The sequence below is a fragment of the Chlorocebus sabaeus genome, chromosome 10 (assembly GCF_047675955.1).
Source record: "Chlorocebus sabaeus isolate Y175 chromosome 10, mChlSab1.0.hap1, whole genome shotgun sequence".
In the NCBI taxonomy this organism is placed as follows: domain Eukaryota; kingdom Metazoa; phylum Chordata; class Mammalia; order Primates; family Cercopithecidae; genus Chlorocebus; species Chlorocebus sabaeus.
In genome coordinates this window covers 129,158,998-129,181,052 of record NC_132913.1, presented here as the reverse complement: position 1 = coordinate 129,181,052, position 22,055 = coordinate 129,158,998, and the positions used below count along the sequence as shown (strand labels likewise).

The 22,055-nt window shown below is 49.8% G+C and overlaps 1 protein-coding gene across 2 annotated transcripts in view; it reads left to right on the top strand.

The window, feature by feature from the left end:
- THAP4 (THAP domain containing 4) overlaps positions 1-22,055 on the top strand; it is a 45,810-nt gene that overhangs the window by 4,744 nt on the left and 19,011 nt on the right. The window contains exons 1-2 of one of the 2 annotated variants that reach the window (XM_007967004.3): positions 9,779-9,875; positions 19,912-20,071. In XM_007967004.3, the coding sequence (XP_007965195.1) occupies positions 9,872-9,875; positions 19,912-20,071 (164 nt within the window). In that variant the 5' untranslated portion in view covers positions 9,779-9,871. Of the gene's footprint in view, positions 1-9,778; positions 9,876-19,911; positions 20,072-22,055 lie in introns of those variants that run through there. The other variant, XM_007967003.3, reaches the window with a different exon arrangement.

Sequence of the window (22,055 nt, the reverse complement as noted above, 5' to 3'; positions counted from 1 at the left end):
TTAGAAAGCAGGCCTCACTGCACCCGGTCCCACAAGAGACATCTGTGTGTATAGGGATGTAGGCCCTGAAGGAAGCAGGCAGCGCGCGTCAGCTGGGAGCACCTGAACGCCTCCGTGGAGAGTGCACAGGGAAAGATAGCTTCTGTTTCATACCTTACACAACAGAAATTCCAGATGAGTTAGGAGCTAGATGGAAAATAAGAGAGTAAACTCTCAGAAAAAGCAAATATCAGAAACTGTTAAAATCATGAGGAGGTTCTTTCCGTTTACGTTTTGATGAATATCCTTGAAGTTAAATCAGCATGAACGTTAATAATTATTTAACATCTATTCAATTAAAACATCTCTTGAGGCTGGGTTTGGTGGCTCAAATCTGTAATCCGAGCACTTTGCGGGCCTGAGAGGGGCAAATCACTTGAGGTCAGGAGTTCGAGACCAGCCTGGCCAATATAGTGAAACATAGAAAAAGATACTAGTAAAACATACAAAAATTAGCTGCACATGGTGGTGCACGCCTGTAATCCCAGTTATTGGGGAGGCTGGGGCAGGTGGATCGCTTGAACCTGGGAGGCAGAGGTTGCTGTGAGCCAGGATTGCACCACTTCACTCTGGCCGGGGTGACAGAGTGATACTGTCTCAAAAAAAAAACCACACACATCTATTGAAATACAATACATTCTCAGCTGGGCGTGGTGCACACTCCTGTAATCCCAGCTACTCAGTAGGCTGAGGCAGGAGAACAGCTTGAAACCTGGGAGGCAGAGGTTGCAGTGAGCCGAGATGGCGCCACTGCACTCCGGCCTGGGTAACAAAGCCCAACTCTGTCTCAAAAAAAAAAAAAGAAATACAATACATTCTCTATTGCAAAAATTAAAACTGCAGAAATATAGACTAAAAAGTGGCAAAAAATCTTGTTTCTTACCTACCTCCCAAGTTTTATTGCTTATTGTTATTAAAAATTTGGTGTATAAGTCAGGCACAGTAGCTCATGCCTGTAATCCCAGCACTTTGGGAGGCCGAAGAGGGAAGATTACTTGAGTCCAGAAGTTCAAACCAGCCTGGGCAACCTAGGGAGACTCCATCTCTTTTTTTTTCTGAGACCGAGTCTTGCTCTGTCACCCAGGCTGGAGTTCAGTGGTACGATCTCAGCTCACTGCAGGCTCTGTCAGGGAGATCCCATCTCTATAAATAATTTTAAAATTTGCTGAGTATCATGGTGCACGCCTGTGGACCCAACTACTTGGGAGACTGAGGCAGAAGGATAGCTCGAGCCTCGGAGGTCAAGGCTGTAGTGAGCTGTGATGGCACCACTGCACTCCAGCCTAGGTGACAGTGAGACCCTGTCTCAAAAAACAAAATTTCCTGTGTAATCTTTATATGTCTATTAGCTCTATTTCTGTTTTTTTCCTCATTTTACTGTTAAGTGCTTCTTAAAATTGGTTTCTCGATACTTACATATGGCGGATGGTTTCCTTTGCCTGTCGTATACATAGGAAAACCATTTTCCTACCACATTGTTGATTTCATCTGGATCAATGTTTGTCAATAAGTATATGATAGTGGGACAAGATTTTCAGGGCCTCCTGGATCCCCAGGGGAACAGCCATTAGCACAACCAAAAACAAAGCCCATTCTCGATGTGTCCCGGGAGGAGGAACGCAGCCACTGAGTGCTGCTAACCCAGATTTTCAGGTCAAATCTAGATTTTCGGATTCTCAGGTTGAAATTGTATACTATTTTCTCTTGGAATTTTATTTTATTTTATTTTTTAAGACAACATCTCACTCTGTTGCCTGGGCTGGAGTGCAGTGGTGAGATCTCAGCTGACTGCAACCTCTGCCTCCTGGGTTCAAGCAATTCTCCTACCTCAGCCTCCCAAGTAGCTGGGATTACAGGCACCCATCACCACACCCAGCAAATTTTTGTATTTTTAGTAGAGATGAGGTTTCACCATGTTGGCTACAAGTGTGAGCCACCGCACCAGGCCTTCCCTTGGAATTTTTTTTTCCCCGAGATGGAGTTTTGCTCTTGTTGCCCAGGCTAGAGTACAATGGTGCGATCTTGGCTCACCACAACCTCCGCATCCTGGGTTCAAGCAATTCTCCTGCCTCAACCTCCCTAGTAGCCCTGATTACAGGCATGTGCCACCACACCCAGCTAATTTTGTATTTTTAGTAGAGACGGGTTGGTCAGGCTGGTCTCGAACTCCTAAACGCAGGTGATCTGCCTGCCTCGGCCTCCCAACTTCTCTCTGAATTTTAAAGCTGTTTGTAGTTATCAGAGGTGATGTTGCTTTTGACACCTTCTCTCTGTTCCTTTTGGTTAAACTTACCGAAGTTTGTCGCCATTACAGGTTTTTCCAAACAGCCAGCCCTTTGTGTCTCTGAGTTGTTGTTTATGCTCATTAATCCTTACGTCTTTTTACTTTCTTGGGTTTTTTCCTTGTAGTTCTGGTTCCTGGCATGTTCCTTAACCCTGCAATGGAGGCTGTGGCTCTTCTGTTCCTTGGGCTATGCGTCATAGCTCTGCCTCTCTCTGCTTTTGTTGCTGTTCATTTCTGAGTCGTTTGTAATTCCAGCCTTGATGCCCCCTTTAACCCTATGGCTATTTAAAAGGGTGTTGACAGATTTTTAAGTGCACACAGATTAGGGGAGGGGAGCTAATTTTTGTGTAGTTATTTTAAAATTTGATTGCATTAAGGTCTAATGGTGAGGTCTGAAGGAGGTCTGCTTTTTGGAATCCTTTGAGATTTCACTGTGGCTCACACAGTCCCTTTTTGTGGCTGTTACAGTGTGGGGCTGGAAGAATGGGTCCTCACCACTCCCTGGTTACATCGTTCCCACTTGAAGCAGTGGACAGAGCGTTCCCTAGCTTCTTGTCAGGCCGGGGACAGAGCGTTCCCTAGCTTCTTGTCAGGCCGGGCCCTCGGTCTGCTGATGGCCGAGAAAGGGGAGGTAGGCCTCCCCTGTGGTTCTGGAGGTGCCCATTTCTGCTTGTATGTCCAAGAGTTGCTTTCTGCCTCAAGCCCATGCTGTTTGATGCGTAAGTTTTCCTGTTACCAACACAAGAAACCCGTTTTTGCCCCATTTAAAGTCTTATTTCTTCATTTCCTTATTTTCAACCTTTTCATCTTATTTTATAGTTATGTTTTTAACTCAATCCAGTCTTTTTGTAGAGTAATCATTTACAATTGTGATTATTGGTAAGAGAGAATTCGGGCTTACCTTTTTATTTTTTGTTAGACTTTCTCACCATTTTCTTACTCTTCTTCTAGTGGGTATGTTTCAATTTTTTCTTTTTTTTCTTTTTTTTTCTTTTTTTTTTTTTTAAGAGACAGGGCTTTGCTCTGTCACCCAGGCTGGAGTGCAGTGGTGCTGTCACAGCTCATTGCAGCCTTGACCTCCTAGGCTCAAGCGATCCTCCCACCTCAGCCTCCCAAGTAACTGGGACTACAGGTGCATACCACCACATCCGGCTAATATTTTAAATTTTTTGTAGCAATGAAGTCTTACTATGTTGCCTGGGCTGATCTTGAACCCTTGGCTTCAAGTGATCTTCCTGTCTCAGCCTCCCAAAGCTCTGGGTTTACAATTGTGAGCCACTGTGCCGAGCCCATCTTTCAGTTTTAAAAACAAACATGTGAATCCCTCTTTGTGTCATTGTTGAGAGCTGATCGGTCCTGTGTGCCACCCTCCCTAGGTGGAGGCTGTATGTCATCTTAGTTCCAGGTACTTCTTATTCCTCCATCAAGCAACCATGATTATTAGATTGAAGTATACATTTTACTGGCTACTTCACTTACTATTGTTTATTGTATCCAAATTTCCCCTCCTTTTTGGCAATATTTAATGACTGGTTTTTTTTTTGTTTTTTTTTTTTTTTGAGACAATCTCAGACTGGAGTGCAGTGGCATGATCTCGGCTTACGGCGGCCATGACCCCCTGGGCTCAAGCGATCCTCTCACCTGAGCCTCCTGAGTAGCTGGGACTACAGGCGTGTGCCATCACACCCGGCTAATTTTTTGATTTTTTTTTTTTGGAGAGACGGGGTTTCGCCATGTTGGCCAGGTGAGCCACCGCACCCAGCCATGACTTTTAAAAAAAAAATTCCTATTCCAGTACAATTTTGAGGGGGGCGCTGGTGACTGTTGTGGCAGTCCCAGGGTAGCTGGCGATGGCTCAGACTTTAGAGAGGGAGTGGCGGTGGTGGCAATGCTGGAGGACTGGCTGGGTTCAGGGGGTTGAGAAGCGAAAGAGCAGCAGGCCAGCTACAGGGATTAGGCCTGAATACCTGGAAGATGCTGAGTGGGAGAGACTTTTGGGGAGGAGCAAGAGAGGGGGGTGAGGAACAGAGTTTGAGATGGTCTTGGGTGCTGAGGCCGGGGTTTGAACAGTCCGAGGCCAGCAGCTGGCCTCTGGGAATTGGGCATGTGAGTGTGGGGGTGGAGGGCAGAGGTGTTTGAAGCCATGGGGTCTAGTGTGGTTCTAGGCTGGGCTCCAGTGCGCGGCCCAGGAGCAGGCCTCGCTGAGAGAGGGGCAGCCGAGGTGGGTCTAGGGGAAGGCTGAGGGGTCATTCAGGAAAGAAGGGTGCCCGCTGTGCTGGGTGCTACTCTGATCAGAATGGAGAGAAGGGGGCTGAATGTGCCCCAGGATAATGGAGAGAAGGGGGCTGGACGCGCTCCCAGGGTCACTGGTGACTGGAATCTCACTGGAGAGGCCAGTGGAGCTGGGCGGAGAGGGGGCCAGTGATGAGGGGTCGGGGCCAGGTTTGGCAGTGAAGAAGAGTGAGGCACGTAGACAGTAGCTAGAGGGAGTGTGGCTCCAGGGAGAGAGTGTCAGTGGGGAGGGCCGTGCAGGGCCAGGCCCCTGAGAGCAAGGGACAGGTGCAGGCACCACCCCGCATGCCCTGTGCCCCTCCAAAGGTGAGACCAGGCCACGGCTGGGTGTGCAGCGTGGGTACAGGGGTGTCAGGAGCGAGGGTGTGGTGGGGCGAGGACGCCCTCTCCCCAGGGTTGCAGTCTGTCACACCGTTTGCCGCCTGTATCGCGGGCCCCAGGGTCCGCATTCTCTGTGGTTCTTGCTGCCCATGTGGATTTGTTCTTCACTGACAGAAACTGTGGGTCATTCTTTAGGGATTTACGTGGAAAGGGCTACACACTTCTATTCAGCTCGTTGTCTTTAGCCAGTGCCTACTTTTGGGCAGGTTGCCCAAACTGAAGGATCTGGGCCAGTGGGCTTAAGAGGTTGGTCCAAGCCACCCTTCAGAGGCTGTGCCCGCTGACGTTCTGTGGGCGTGGTTCTCTTCTCCACGGGGATTCCGCGAGGATACATTATTAGCAGTTCTATGAACCACATGTTTGTGGTCTTGCTTGTCCACTGAGTTATAAATGTTCTTGATAGAGTAAGGATACCAACCCCTGTTAAATATTATTCACCTGTTTCCTAAGTTCAGTAATGTAACACTTGCTTCAAAATCTGTTTTCTTTTCATTCCTTTATGGATTCATTATCTACAGATAATTCTTGAAATCTGGATTTTCAAAATCCAAGTACAAAACAAGTGAACGTTGATGTAAACCGTGGACCCTGTTTGTAACAATGTATCAGTATTGGTTCATAACTTGAGAGACACATACCACCCTAATGCAAGACGTTAATCGTAGGGGAACAGGACAGGGTGAGAGGGTGAATTCTCTGTACTACCCACTGGATTTTTCTGTCCTAAAAACAATCTGTTAATAAATAATAAATGGAAGCTGAAGAGTTGGGAGAAGTGCAGACAAAACAAGAATATCAGAAAAGTGATAAATGGTGAAAGTAGGGACAGGTGTATGGGTTTATTACACTATTCTGTTTAATTTGTAATGTTCAAGATTTTTCACAATAAAAAGTTGTTCAAAAATCCAGATTAGCTAGGCTCAGTGACTCACGCCTGTAATCCCAACACTTTGGGAGGCCGAGGCAGGCGGATCACTTGAGGTCAAGAGTTTGAGACCAGCCTGGCCAACAGGGTGAAACACCGTCTCTACTAAAAATACAAACATTAGTTGGGCGTGGTGGCACATGCCTGTAATCTGAGATTACACCATTGCACTCCCACCTAGGCGACAAAGTAAGACTCCATCTCAAAAAATAATAATAAAAGGCCGGGCGCGGTGGCTCAAGCCTGTAATCCCAGCACTTTGGGAGGCCGAGATGGGTGGATCACGAGGTCAGGAGATCGAGACCATCCTGGCTAACACGGTGAAACCCCATCTCTACTAAAAATACAAAAAAATTAGCCGGGCGTGGTGGCAGGCGCCTGTAGTCCCAGCTACTCGGGAGGCTGAGGCAGGAGAATGGCGTGAACCCAGGAGGCGGAGCTTGCAGTGAGCCGAGATAGTGCCACTGCACTCCAGCCTGGGTGACAGAGCAAGACTCCGCCTCAAAAAATAATAATAATAATAATAATAATAATAAAATAAAAATAAAGGGCTGGGCACAGTGACTCACACCTGTAATCCCAGCTTCTCAGGAGGCTGAGGCAGGAGGATCACTTGAACCCAGGAGGCAGAGCTTGCAGTGAGTGGAGATCATGCCACTGCCCTCCAGCCTGGGTGACACAGTGAGACTCCGTCTCAAAAAAAAAAAAAAAGTGTTAAGAGATAGTAGAAAGAATAACTTTTTTTCCTTCTTACGATGTTAGCTGTAGTGTTGTTTGTTGTTGTTTGGTTCTTTGTTTTTTTGTTTTGTTTTGCTTTTTTTTTTTTTTTTTTTTTTTTTTTTTTTTTGGGACGTAGTGTCGCTTTTGTTACCCAGGCTGGAATGCAATGGCGAGATCTGCAAGCGCCGACTCCCTGGTTAAAGGGATTCTCCTGCCTTAGCCTCCCGAGTAGCTGGGATTACAGGCGTGTGCCACCATGTCCAGCTAATTTTTGTATTTTTAGTAGAGACAGGGTTTCACCATGTTGGCCAGGCTGGTCTTGATCTCCGGACCTCGTGATCTGCCTGCCTCGGCCTCCCAAAGTGCTGGGATTACAGGCGTGAGCCACCAAGCAGTAGTTTTTTTTATATGTCCTTTATCAAGTTGACAGAATTCCCATTTATTCCTGTTGCTGAGAGCTGTTATCATGAATAGGATGTTGGAATGTGTCAGATGATTTTTTTGCACCTATTAATGTGATCCTGTGATTTATGGTCAGATGATTTGCCTGTTGATGTGACGGGTTACGTTAATCGATTTTAGAGCACAGAGCCAGCCTTACATACCTGGAGTAGATCCCACTGGGTCATGGCATATAATTCTTTTTATACATTTTTTTAATTCAATGGCTAATGTTTTGTTAAAGATTTTTCATCTGTGTTCATGAGAGATATTTGTCTGTAATTTTTGTTTTTGTTTTTTTTTTTGAGACGGAGTCTCGCTATGTCACCCAAGCTGGAGTGCAGTGGCGCCATCTCAGCTCACTACAAGCTCCACCTCCCGGGTTCAAGCAATTCTCCTGCCTCAGCCTTGTAGCCATTGTAACATCGTAGTACAATTTTTTTAAAAAATCAATTTAGTGTAGCCTCAGTGTGCAGTGTTCAGAAAATCTACCATAGTGTACAGTCATCTCCCAGGCCTTCACATTGACTCACCCCTCACTCACCGACTCACCCAGAGCAACTGCCAGCGCTGCACACTGCAACGATGGTAAGTGCCCTGTGCAGGTGTACCATTTATTGTCTCTTATACCGTACTTTTACTGTAGGTTTTCTATGTTTAGACGTGTTTTAGGTACACACACACTTGGCACTGTGTTACAACTGCCTACAGTATTCAGTAACACGTCGTGGTGTGTAACCTGGGAGCACAGGCTCTGCCATACAGCCTAGGTGCGCAGTACGCGGTAAGTGCGCTCTGTGACGTCTGTAGAATGATGAACTTGCCTCATGACGCATTTGTCAATGCATGCCCCATCAGTAAGTGCTGCGTGACTGAAGGTGAAGTAAGTGGCCTTCATTGGAAGGCATCCCCTTAACCTGGCTGGCAGTCAGCTGTGTTTAATCCTGCAGCGCCTGTAAAATTCCTCGAGTGTCCTTGTTCTGTCTCCCTGTTGTTGTGGAGTTTCTCTGAGCTTGCCTTCCACAGCCTGCACCTGGGCCTTTGCCATTCCCACCCGGGATGTAATGCTGGAGCCTGCAGGGCTGGGAGAGGACGCAGGCTCCAGCTTGTGACTCGATTTAAGCCTGTTAGTGGCCCGTGTCCCTGAGCTGTGACCTTCACATGTGTCCTTCCCTTTCTCCTTCCTGCTTGGGTGAGACGGGAGACTGGCAGGGCTGGAGTGGTGAAATGCCCTTCCCCAGCTGAGATGAGTTCCTGGTGAAGTCGGCTTCACTGCAGAGCAGGCCTTTGCCTGGAGAATGCTCTGGGCTTATTTCAAGGTGGTCACCTCCCCCTTCTCCTCCAGAGACATGCGGTGATTTTTTTTTTTCTTGGCTTTTCATGGGGAGAACCTGATGGGGTTCCTGGGGGTAAAACCCATGAAAATGTGGGACCCCAGGAGATTCTCACACCTGCCATGTTCAGCCTCCAGCATTTTGTCCAAATCAGGTTCCCACCAGTTCCGTCTCCTGTAAACGGTAGATTCTGCTCCACGTGAGCTGATCTCACTGCTTTTCTCTGTGGCAGGAGAGACGTTTGTAACCTCACTTCCTTTTGGATCCAGGAAAAGTTGTTGATTTTCATTTCTTTCGGTGTTTGTTTGTTTTTTTTTTTTTTGCTGTTGTAAGGCTATGGTATATGACTCCTAAGCTCTTTACATGCGAGAGTTGAAACTGGAAGCTTACTCCCCAACCATTATTTTTCAGTTATTACTAGCGTGTGGGAAAGCTACCCATTTTAGTAATCGGCCATCTTATCAAATTCACTTGTAAATTCTAATAGTACTTCAATTGAGACTCAGATTAACGAGGTAATCAAACATAACATCTGCAAATTATTTGTACCCACTTTGTGTCCTTTTTTTATTTTATAGAAATACTTGCTGTATTTTCTCTCCATTATGATTTCTGTTTTTCCCCTGTGCGTGCACCTCCTTCCATTTCATGGTTGATGAGTTGAGGGCCTTGATGTCACTTTAAAACAACAGTTCCCTACTGGTGTGCCTTTCCAGTGGACCCAAACATATCACGGTGTTCCCAGACAGCTCCTCCCCACCTGGGACAGCTGGTGCCGGCCGTGGAGCCTCAGCTTCCATGCACCCTATTGTACTAAGCAGTAAGTGTCCCTTTCTCTGTGTGCCTTGGCAGGAAACACCATGTCACTAACACAAAGAGATGTGAGGGTGGGAGCTCCAGGAAGGAGCCGTCCCCAGGTCCCAGTGGGCGCATTTGCTCACTTCCTGTCCTGGGTTCCCGGGCCACTTGCCAGGAGACAGAACAGTCTCTGATCCTCCACATCCAGGTGAAGATGAGTCGCCAGCCAGCCTCTGGGAGACAGAAAAGGACATGCCAGGGGTGACCAGAAGGACTGCTCTGGAGAGAGAAAGCATTTAGGATGTGCCTGGCTCTGTGGCGTTGCCTTCCTCAGCTGTAGCCGGTGGAGGAGACTGAGGGTAGAAGCCGCACTCCTCACTCCGCCCAGACCTCTGGCCAGTCCCTCTTTCATAAAATTCACCTGACCTCCAAAGCTCCTTCCAGCTCTGAAATTCTGTGATTTGGGCTGTCATTGTCTTACTTTCTTCTGAGACAAGCTCTTTCATAGTGGAACTACAGTTCCCAGAATGCACCCTTTAAAGTTAGCATTCACTTCCTGCAGAGCCATTAAGAGCCAGGTGCAAACATTTCCCGTCAATTGGCAGAAAACAACCTTGAGGAACCTTGACGAGTGTCCGGAGTTTAGAAAACTTAGGGATGGGTAAGCCTGCTTTCAGTGTCTTGGGCCAAAAAATGAAGATTTAAATTTCTTGCAGGAAATTTAAATTTTTGTTTTTGCATTTTGGTTGAAATTTTAATAAAAGAAAAATGAAATCAGAAAAGAAATGCCTAGAAAAGCCTGTCTGGTTTATTTAAAGAGTTGGAAAGTGACAAATAGACTAGGTCCTTTATAATATTTTTTGTTTCACGTTTAAATTTTATTTTTTTCTAATGAAGTATAATTTACAGAGAGTAAAAAACACAGATATTGAGGTCACAGTTTGATGGATCTTAATATATATCTAGATTCATGTAAGCTGATGTTTGGATTCTAAAATTCTCTTACTGGTCGTCCTCACCCCCACCCATGCTTCAGTGACAACAAGGAGGGACAGTGGCTAGGGAGCTGCCACGTTCCGCGCAGCTCAAAGTGGTGGAGGGTGTAGGGGGAACAGCCGCCAGGAGGAGGTGCCGCCACTGCTTGTTTACTGCCCGACCTGTTGTCCCTGTCCAAATTAAACTCCTTTAAGATTCAGAGCAAATAACAACCACCCAGGAGGGCGACAGGATGGGAAGTATTTCTCACAGCCGTCAGATGCTCCCTCCTGAGGCCAGTCTTCAGCCTCAGCCTCTATCTAGCTGTTTAGCCGCATGCTCCTTCCTTTCCAGTCAGATGTTATTTTTTCTACTCAAAAGCGTTTCTTCTGAATTTCAGAACCATCTTAGAATTCTCTGGTCTTTTTAAAAAGAAATTGCCACGTAAGTGCTGCGTGCTCTCCTGTTCCCAAGTGTGGTGTGGGCCCTGCGCACGCAAAGCAGCGGCCGCCTGCAGGGTAGCTCCTCTCCAGGGCCCGCGGGACTTGCTTCCCTGACGTGGCATGCGTGTAGCAAAATCCACTCAAAAGCTCACTTATAGCCAGCATGTTTGAGGCAGCCTTTCCCAACGTGCTCTTACCGGGACACCCTCCCACCCCCTACTCCAGCGCCACTGTTCACCCGCTCTGTGGTGGGCCTCTCCGGTCCCAACGCCAGGGTTCGCCCTCAGCTCTCATGCACCTGCACCCGCCCTTCTCACTGATGTCACTGGTCCCCTTCCAGGCTGCCAGCAATGCCAGCTGCTGGGCATCTCCACCCCACCCACCCCCCTAGTCTCACTGTCACTTCCATCTCCCTTGGGGTAGTCTTCCAGGCAGGGTTGAGGCAGAAAGCCCGGGCCATGTCCTCCTAGATAAAAGGCGCTGGCCCATCCAGGCCCACCTGAGGGAACAGATGGTCCAGTTCCACTTGACCAGACTTCAGATAAGCCCAGTTCTTCCGGGAGCCAGCTGTGCTCACCTGTGCTTGCCAGCCCATGCCCCAGGCGTCTCATGGCAGGGGCTCTGGGCCGCTCCCCCTGCAGGACTGGGGCAGAGTGTGTCCCCGTGGGTGCCCTCCCTGCTGCCGGGCCAGCTGGGCTGGGCCTGTGTCTAGAACCAGCTCCCCAGCATCCTGAGGAACGTGAAACCTGCTCAGAAACACGGCTGAGGGCAGCAAAGAGCTCCCCTGATACGTCGGGAGCTGCGGGCTTGGGGCACGGGGATGTGCTGGCTGGCCGCCAGTGGCCTCCTCACTCCCACCTGGGAGAAGAGAGGAGAGGAGGGAGGCGGGAGGCACCGGGCAGGGCACTGTGTGTGACTCCAAGCCCTCTCTGGCCCTCTGCACCCGCCCCAAGGTATGCAGCTCACACCACAGTGGTGGTGTTTGTTTTAATTTGAACAGATGTTTAGAAATTGGTATATTTTAGTCCCAAATCAGCTTCTGGCTTCTCTCGAAACATTAGATCTGCAGTAGAGGCCGCAGCTTGAGTGACGGCAGACCCTGGGGCCAGGAGCAAGGCCCCGAGCTGTGAGGCTGACCCCACCCCTGCCGCATCCCCTGCTCTGAGGCTGCCCAGAACCCTGTGCTGTGGTGGCAGCGTGGCGAGCACTCGAGGGCTGGAACGCTTTTAGTTTTCTGCTTTTTGAGATACTAGTTTGGGGAGGTTTTTCTTTATAACATTTTAATTGAGGGATAATTTGCATGAGTGGAACATAAGCTCCTAGGTGTTCCTGCAGCGAGTTTTGGCAGGTGCGGGCGCCTCTGCAGCCACACCCACGTCCAACGGTCCAGGTTCTCCTCTGCAGTCCCCGCCAAGCCCTTCCCTGTTGTTGTGCAGGTTCCCCCACCCTCCATCCATTTTGCCTGGCCTCGAATTTCATCCAGTTGGAATCATAGGATATACACATTTTTGTCTGACTTCTTTCTTTTTCTTTTTTTTCTTTTTTTTTTTTTTTGAGACAGAGTCTTGCTCTGTCGCCCAGGCTGGAGTGCAGTGGCACCATCTCGGCTCACTGCAAGCTCCACCTCCTGAGTTCACACCATTCTCCTGCCTCAGCCTCCTGAGTAGCTGGGATTACAGGCACCTGCCACCGTGCCTGGCTAATATTTTGTATTTTTAGTAAAGATGGGGTTTCACCGTGTTAGCCAGGATGGTCTCGATCTCCTGACCTCGTGAACCGCCCGCCTCGGCCTCCCAAAGTGCTGGGATTACAGGCGTGAGCCATCGTGCCCAGCTGGCTTCTTTCTTTTAGCACAGTGTTTTCAAGGGACACCAGATTCACTTTCATTTCTAGTCTCACTGCATTGTGATCAGACAGCAGACTTCTTTCTGCTTTCTGGAACTTACAGGCTTTCTTTGACCAGAAGGCCAGTTTGCCTGACTGTTCCAGAGGAACTTGAAGAAGGCATTCCCTAGTTTTTGTTTTTTTTTTTTTTGAGATGGAGCTTCGCTCTTGTCACCCAGGCTGGAGTGCAATAGTGCAATCTGGGCTCACCGCAACCTCCGCCTCCCAGGTTCAAGCAATTCTCATGCCTCAGCCTCCCAAGTAGCCGAGATTACAGACATGCGCCACCACGTCCGGCTAATTTTTTTTGTATTTTTAGTAGAGATGGGGTTTCACCATGTTGGTTAGGCTGGTCTCAAACTCCTGACCTCAGGTGATCCGCCCACCTCAGCCTCCCAAAGTGCTGGGATTACAGGCGTGAGCCACCGCACCTGGCGGTATTCCCTAGTTTTAAGCTACCGAGTTCAATATGTATCAATCAGAACTACCTGATTAATTATATTATTTGGGAATTTTATTTTATTTGTATTCATACTTAGAGAGAGGTGAACTGTGATTTCATTTAGTTTCTTTCTCTGGACATCTTTGTGTGTCATCAGTAATTTCTGCTTTATAAATGTTGCTATGCTTGGTACATGAGTATCCCTTGCGGTTATGTCTTCATTGTGCATTCTGCCCTTCATTCGGAAGAGCCGTTCTTTGTCTAGTTCCATGCATTGTATGTGATGGTAAGATCGGAAGCCTGCTTCCTTATTGCTTATTGCTTATTGCCCAGCTTTCTGGAGTGTCTCTCTGAATTGCTTTATTTTAGGTGCATCTCTCATTTACAGCAAAGGAGGGTCTGTCTTTGTGGTCTAATCTGAAAACCCTTTTTTTTTTTTTCCCCCCCAAGGCAGGGTGTCATTCCAGTTGCCTAGACTGGAATGCAGTGGCACAGTCTTGGCTCACTGCAGCCTAAACCTCCTGGGTGCAGGTGATTCTTCCCACTTACCCTCCCAAGTAGCTGGGATTACAGACACGCACCACCATGCCTGGGTAATTTTTTTGTATTTCTAGTAGAGATGGGGTTTCAGTATATTGCCCAGGCTGGTCTCAAACTTCTGGACTCAAGCAATCCACCCACCTCAGTCTCTCAAAGAGCTGAGATTATAGGTGTGAGCCATCATGCCCGGCCCTGAAAAGCTTTTTAATATGTGAGTTCAAGCATTTTCAGTCTTGGTTCTGTCATCTTATTTTATATTATGCTTGTTGTGTTTTAGTTTGTTTTGTTTTGTTTTGTTTTGTTTTGTTTTGTCTCTGAGACAGGGTCTCACTCTGTTACCCAAGTAGTGGAGTGGAGTGGAGTGATGTGATCTTGGCTCATTGCAACCTCTGCCTCCCAGGCCCAAGCAATCCTTCCACCTCAGCCTCCTGAGTAGCCGGGACCACAGGCACGTGCCACCACGCCCAGCCAATTGTTTGTAGTTCTGGTAGAGACAGGGTTTCGCTATGTTGCCTGGGCTGGTCTCGAACTCCTGAGCTCAGGTGATCCACCCTCCTTGGCCTCCCAAAGTGCTGGGATTACAGATGTGAACCACTGTGAGTGGCCTAGTTTTTAAAATGAAATCTTCCACTAGTACTTCCTTTGTAAGCCTCTGTGGTGTCAGCTGTCAGGGACAAGACCAGTGGGGAGTTCTGCCCCTGTTCAAGGGTCCTGGGAGGTGAGTGTCGTGCCTGTATGACCCGACATCTGCCACCTATAGCCAGTTTTTAAAATTTCTATAACCGTTTTTTTTTTTTTTTTTTTTTTTGGTTTTGTTTTTTTTTTTTTTTTGGCTGAGTACATTCAGTGTTTACAGAGGTTTCTTTCCGCATCATTTCCCTGTTGTCTCCTGATGACATCTATCTGCTGGTAATGTCCTCAGGGAGAAGACATAGAAACAAAGCTCCCTAAGTGTTGAGGGTTGAAAACTCCATTCCGGCATTGTCTAAAAGCTCTAGAGAGTGAGTCTCTTATGTAGTTTAATATTTTCTAACAGCCACACTAAAAAGGTAAAAAGAAACAAGTGAAATAAATTTTAATAATGTATTTTATTTAACCCTATATTATCTAAAAATTATTTCAACAGGCAACCACCGATAATATAAGATTATTGAATTATTTGAAGACTTTTTGGACTGGGTTTTCAGAATCCAGTTTGTAGCTCGCACTCACTGCATGTGTCAGCCAGCTCACGCGCCTGCGGTCCGGAGGGACCATTTGTGGCCAGATATAATGTCCTTGCCAGTCACCTTCCCTCCTCCTGCGCCTTCTACGTGTGGCTCTAGCATCTTCTGCCACAGAACGCGGCTGTGGAGAAACACCAGCCCATGTTCTGTCTCTGTAGATGTGTGTGTTCTGCACCTTTCACAGAAGTGGAATTGCAGAATGTGTGCTCTTTTGAGCCGGCTTGCTTTCACATGTCGTGTTGTCAAGGGTCATCTGAATTGCAGCTTATATTAGTACTTCATTTTTATGGCCAAATAACATTTCATTGGATTTACTGCAGTTTGTTTACTCATTGGTTGACGGACATCTGCGTTGTTTCCACTTTGGGGCTGCTGGGAATGGTGCTGCTGTAAACATTCATGGGCAGCGTCTTGTGGGCACAGGTGTGTTATTTCTGCTAGGTACACGTCTCCAGGAGTGACAGTCCTGGGCCACTGCTTCCACGCTTAACCTCTCAAGCACATGCCAGATGGCCTTCACTAGGCTGTGCCAGTCCACGTTCCCATCAGCAGTGTGCCAGGCATTCCCGTCCTTCTAACTTTGTTTCCATTTCTCTATCTTTTATCTTTCTTTAAACTCATCTCTGTCCTCTGTGTTCTGCTGTGTTTCCCAGTGTTTGTTTCTCCCTGCGCTGCTTCCAATCTCCACTTCATTTGGGTGGTGGCTTGATTTTTTTTCTTTTACTTTCTCAACTTCTGCCAGGTCACGTTTCACCTTCTCCTCTTTCCTTACTGTTTCTCTCCTGAGTTCTTGCATGTTTAGTTAGTGGTCTTTCTTCATGGAGCAGCTTCATTCAACTACTCAGGAGGCTGAGGTGGGAGAATCACTTGAGCCCCAGTGGTCGAGGCCACAGTGAACTGTATTCATGCCACTGCCCTCCAGCCTGGGTGACAGAGCAAGACCCTGTCTCTTAGTTTCATCTTTGCCCCAGCAACATTTTGCAGTTTGTATGTTTTATTGCTCTTGTTGTATCTTGTCACCTTTTGTCCATCTCTGAACTCAAGCAGTGTCTTACAGTCCATTGCTGGAGAAGCAGAAGGTCTTCAGGGGCAGCACGCCGTTTTCTTTTTCTTTTTTTTTTTTTTTTTTGGAGACAGAGTCTCACCCTGTCACCCAGGCTGGAGTGCGGTGGCGCAGTCTCGGCTCACTGCAGCCTCTGCCTCCCGGGTTCAAGCAATTCTCCTGCCTCAGCGTCCCAAGTAGCTAGGACTACAGGTGCACACCACCACGTCCGGCTAATTTTTTGTATTTTTAGTAGAGACGGAGGTTTCACCATGTTGGCCAGGCCAGTCTCGAACTCCTGACCTCAGATGATCCACCCGCCTCGGCCTCCCAAAGTGCTGGAATTACAGGCATGAGCCACTGCGCCCGGCCAGCAGAACCCCTTTCTTTCAGAGTGGCACATTACTTCTTGATGGTGGGCGGGGGTAGCCCTGCGTGGAGGCCAGCCTGGCCCTTTGGCACCTGGGCAGACGCGTGGGGTACCCTGGGCCTGCTGTTTGCAGGAGCTCCCTGTGGCAGAGCGGAGGCCAGAAGAGCCTCCAGGCCTCCAAGTCCAGGGCTCCCCACTCCTCCTCCCCAGGTCTCTGAGCCAGGCCAGGCCCTGAGGCCTCTCCCCAGGGGCTACCCCTGCCCCAGCTCCCAGAGGCCCCTCCTGTCCTCCAGCGAGGCACTGACCCTCCGCTTCTCACAGCATCCATATGTGTGTTTTGGTGGCTGTGGATTGCATCTGTGACCTATTTTCCCTGAAAATCAAGTTCAGGGAAAAGGTTTTTTCGTTATTTTTGTTTTTTTTTTAAATTTTTTGGGGGAAAGGTAATAATGCTGTGACTTACCTGAGGGTCCCCCTCGGAGACCCCCAGAAAGGTTTGAGGAAAGAAAGTAAGATCCCTTTCTGTCTGTCTCCGGCCCTGGCTCTGTCTCTGGCCCCATCCCCGTGTCCTTCTCTGTCTCTGTCTTTCTGTCTCTGTCCCTGTCCCGTCTCTCGCTGTCCCTGGCTCTGTCCGTCTTTCTCCCCCATTTAAGGAGCTCCTCCTCTCCGGGCCCCTCTGAGGAGCGCTGGGTGGAGGACAGACTGGGCCTCCTGGAGAGGACTCCACGGTGGGTGGGAGGGAAAGACTGTGGGGAGGCAGAGGGTGCCGGTGAGAGGCGTCTGCCAAGTAGATGGGGGACCCGGAGGAGACCCCGGCGGAAAGCAGGAGGGGGCGGTGGGGCTCGCGGGCCGAGGGGCGCAGTCGCTGTGATCTGTGGAGGGGCTGGCGAGGCTCCTGCCTCTGCCCTTGCTGGAGGTCTTGAGAGAGCCCTGTGACGCCTGCTAGGTGAGGTGGCAGCCAGTGAGCGCGCCCCACCGCCCCGCGCCGCCCAGCCTCCGCCCCGCCTCCGCGCCGACTCCCCCGCCGCTCCCCAAGGTGGGCGCAGTGGCGCGACCCTGGCGCTAGGGGGCGAGCGCGGCCCACCCGGTCCCGCCGGCGAAAGAGAGGGCGGAGCTGCGGCGCCTGAGGCGTGGCTGCGCTTCCGGGCCGGGGCCGGCGGAGTCTGGAGGGGGCAGCCCTGGAGCAGAGGCAGGACTTGGGGCGCGCACCCCTCACCCTGGCCCGGAGCTGTCCCGCCCCGTGGGGAGTGCGAAGGCCACGCCCGGTGCCGCGGCCCTGGCGCCCCTGTTCACTGGGACCCTGGGGGGCGCCGCCAGGTCCCTTGGCCTCCCCGGGGCCCTCGGGACCCAGGCGCGGGTAGCGGCCGTGCTGGGGACTCGGGCGTGAGGGGTGGAGATCGCTGCTCCACAGCGCCCGGGGTGCCGCTTCCCACAGGGTTCAGCTGCCGTGCAGGCTGCGCTCGCCAGTGGAAGTGGGTCTACTCGGTCCCAGGAGAGTCAGAGCCCCGTGGCCGTGGCTGTGGGGTGCGCTTGGCACAGGCCAGAGAGCTGGCCCAAAATCCTGAGGTTTGCAAAGCCTCTTTCTTTTTCTTTTCTTTTTTCTTTTTTTGTTGCTGTTGTTGAGACAAAGCCTCACTCTGTCACCCAGGCTGGAGTGCAGTGGCGCGATCTCGGCTCACTGCAACCTCCGCGTCCCGGGTTCAAGCGATTCTTGTGCCTCAGCCTCCGGGGTAGCTTGGATTACAGGCGCTGCCACCATGCCTGGCTAATTTTTGTGTTTTTAGTAGAGACGAGGTTTCACCATGTTGACCACGCTGGTCTCAAATTCCTGACGTCGGGTAATCCACCCGCCTGGGCGTCCCAAAGTGCTGGGATTACAGGGGTGAGCCACCGCGCCCGGCCCAAAGCCTCTTTCTTTCCAGTGCTGAGCTGGATAAAGTCTACCAAACTGAAAGGTTCTCCAAGGCTGTAGCTGGCTGTCTGAGAAATTATGGTGTTTGTTTAGCCCATCTTAGGACTTGGGCTATCCCAGGTGACTGAGTTTTGCTGTTAGAAAATCAGCAAACTTCACACCTCCCAAGGTTCTTTTCACTCTTCCTTTTCTCCATTGATGGTAACTTGTGTTCTCAGTTGCTCAGGCCAGAAACCTCAGTTACCTTCCTCTCTTACGTGTTTCACATCCAGACCATCAGCACATCCGGGTGGCTCTGCCTTCAAGATAGATCCAGAATCTAGGTCCTTTCCACTGCCTCCACCACAGCCACCTGGCCCAGGCCACCCTCCTCTGCCACCAGAGTTTTTGCCATTGCCCTTCCTGCCTTCCTGTGGTTATGATCAGAGACCTCGTCCCTCCCACTCAGCCCTCTCAAGGGCTTCTGTTTGCTCAGAATCAAGGTCACGGCCCTCCTAAGGGGCGAGGATCTCCTTCCCCGAGCCACACTGGCCTCCTGTTCCTCCCCAACAAGGCCAGGCCTGTGCACCCAGTCCTGATCCTGTCCCTGTCAGTCCGTCTTCTGCTTGCACGGGCCTGGAGGAGACGCCAGGGGTCAGTCCTGATCCTGTCCCTGTCAGTCCGTCTTCTGCTTGCGCGGGCCTGGAGGAGACGCCAGGGGTCAGTCCTGATCCTGTCCCCGTCAGTCCGTCTTCTGCTTGCGCGGGCCTGGAGGAGACGCCGGGGGTCAGTCCTGATCCTGTCCCCGTCAGTCCGTCTTCTGCTTGCGCGGGCCTGGAGGAGACTCCGGGGGTCAGTCCTACGTGTGGGCCAGTCTCTGTGCTTGGGCGTCTTTGGGCTCCGTAGATGAGGCTCCTGCCGCGACAGAGCTGCTTCTCTCCCTGCTGCTGCTCCTGGGTTCAGTGTCCGTTCTGTCAATTGAAGCAGTGAGACTTGAGGGATAAGCAGGCCTGGGAAGAAGGTCTTTGGGATTGCCTGTGGGGATCAGCCCTCCTCTTCCAGCGCCCTTGGTGGGTAGCACGCAGTGGGGCTTTCCTGTGGTCCCTGCACAGGTCTCCCTTAGAAAATGAGTAAGAGCAGGGCCCACGCATCCAGCCAGGACGAGGGTCACGTGAGTGAATCCTGAAAAGCTGCTTGGGAGCACCCAGTCCTTGCTGAGTGGGGCAGGAAGCAGGGGTCCCTTTGGGGGTCGTGCAGAAGAACAGCCAACCCAGCACCCCCTCCCTGCTGAGTTCCTCTCAGCACCCTCACTTTTGAGTTCCAGGCCCATGGCGTCATCCCTCACACTTAGTGGGATGAGAGACTGAACCCTTCCAGGAACCTTCTAAAGGGATCTCCTGGCCACTACACAGGCTACTGTGAAGCCCCGGCCCCTCAGGGAAGCGGGATCTTACTTTCCGTTCAAGCCCCGCCTACCCCTGGGCTCCTCACGGTCTGCCTGCTCTGAGACCCTGCATCCCTTTTTCATTTTCTCCCTCGTGCTCTTTGTCTCCTTCACACACTCCTCACGCCAGGGCACCGTGCCTCCCATGTGAGCTGTTTTCAGCCTTGCTGTGGGGCATGAGGCCTCTGGCTTTGCTTGCGCCCTGCCTGGCCCCTCTTGGTTCTCTTTTTTCTGCAGGAACTGTAGAGGCTTCTGAAGCTGGATCTCACAGTATGACATTTGCCAGTTGTTTGGCCATTTTCTCCCCCTCTTGACAGGTCCTCCGGGATTAGCTGCGGCCACCAGAAGCAAGTGCCGATATGGAGCATGCATTCTGCTTAAAGCTCAGCAAGGCATTGTTGGAGGGAGGCCACTGATAAGTCTCATTCTTTTGTCCTCAGAGCCCCCCAAGATGAACCCAGTGGTGGAGCCACTGTCTTGGATGCTGGGCACCTGGCTGTCAGACCCACCTGGAGCCGGAACCTACCCCACGCTGCAGCCCTTCCAGTACCTGGAAGAGGTTCACATCTCCCATGTGGGCCAGCCCATGCTGAACTTCTCGTGAGTTGTCTCCCTCCACCCCACCCTGCTTGACTCGTGGGCCACCTGGGTCTCTGAAAATAATTCCAGACTGATCAAAGACAGACAAAGGCCAAGCAGGAAGGTGTAAAAGGAACTTGTCTATCTGTTTCAGAAAGGCATCCTCTTGCCTGAATGTGCAACTGAGGCACAGAGTTGGTAAAAATGGTACTTTCTGGTTTTGTTATATTTTTGGTGATATTAAGCTGACCACCAAATTACAGGCTTATTAATCCAAAGATAAAAACAAATACATATACTTAATTTGTGTATCAAAATTAATCACCATGGCCAGTGCGGTAGCTCATACCTGTAATCCCAGCAGTTTGGAGGCCGAGTCAGGAGGACTGCTTGAGCTCAGCACCATTCTGCCCAAGACCAGCCTGGGCAACATAGTGATACCTTGTCTCTACTATGAGTATTTATTTATTTAGCCAGGTGTGGTGACACACGCCTGTAGTCCCAACTACTCGAGAAATTGAGGTGGGAGGATTGCTTGAACCCAGGGAGGGCCAAGGCTACAGTGAGCCGTGATCATACCACTGTACTCCAGCCTGGGTGACAGAGTGAAACCTTGTCTCAGAAAAAAGAAAAAATTAGTCACCCAGTATTACTGAAAATAATAGTGCATAGTTGTATTTTATACACCCTGACCTATTTGGGATCACAAGGAAGCTGTTAGTATGTGGTTCTCATATTCTTACCATACAAGAAAGCAGAAGCCCCGTGAGGTACTTCAGCTGTCCCTTCCCACCACCTCCACCCCACAGTTGGAGAAATTGCCTGCTTTTAGGGAGATAGCAATGTAGGCCTCTGAAGTAGAGGAGAGCCACCAGGGATGGGGAATGGTTGATGTATCTTTATTTTCTAATCATAGAAGTAATACACAGTTTTTTTTTTTTCAGTTTCAGCAATAAAGTATAAAAAGCAAACTCTTCCCTCCTCAGTCTCCATTACATAACTGTATGTTAAGAATCTGGGCCGGGCTTGGTGACTCAAGCCTGTAATCCCAGCACTTTGGGAGGCCGAGGCGGGCGGATCACGAGGTCAGGAGATCAAGACCATCCTGGCTAACACAGTGAAACCCCGTCTCTGCTAAAAATTAAAAAAAAAAATTAGCCGGGCATGGTGGCGGCGCCTGTAGTTCCAGCTACTCGGGAGGCTGAGTCAGGAGAATGGTGTGAACCCAGGAGGCGGAGCTTGCAGTGAGCCGAGATGGCGCCACTGCACTCCAGCCTCTGGGTGATAGGGAGAGACTCCGTCTCAAAAAAAAGAATCTTACTAATCCAACTTGGTACTGTTTGTATAATGCCTAGCGGTTTCAGAACTGGTCTGGGCACCTGGCTCTCAGACCCCCAGCTCTGATACCCTCTGTCCCCTTTTAGAAGATCTCATTGTTTTTATAAATATCTCATACCTTTTTACATTATTCTTGATTGAATGGTTGAGGTCAAAGTAATATATCTGCGCATAAACCAGAAGGTGAGAATTCTGGGTAATACAAAATACCCCAGAACTGAGGCAGTCTTTTTTAAACTCTAGATTATAACCCACTAAAAGGTCAGAAAGTCAGTTTTGTGACTAGCATTCGAAGAAAAATGAACCAGAATGGAAAATATATTTCAGTAAATGTGATGGTATATGTGTGTGTGTGTGTGTGTGTGTGTGTCCTAGAGTATGGTATAAATGTATTTCTTTGTCAGGGTTATGTTAGTGAGCATGCACCATTCTGTAAGGTGTAGCACCATCCCTAGCCCAGCAGGAGTTTATCTTGGCCAGGCACATTGGCTCATGCCTGTAATCCCAGCACTTTGGGAGGCCGAGGTGGGTGGATCACTTGAGCCCAGGAATCCGAGATCAGCCTGGCCAATGTGGTGAAATTGTGTCTCTGCTAAAAAAAATACAAAAATTAGCTGGGTGTGTGGCCAGGCATGGTGGCTCACGCCTGTAATCCCAGCAGTTTGGA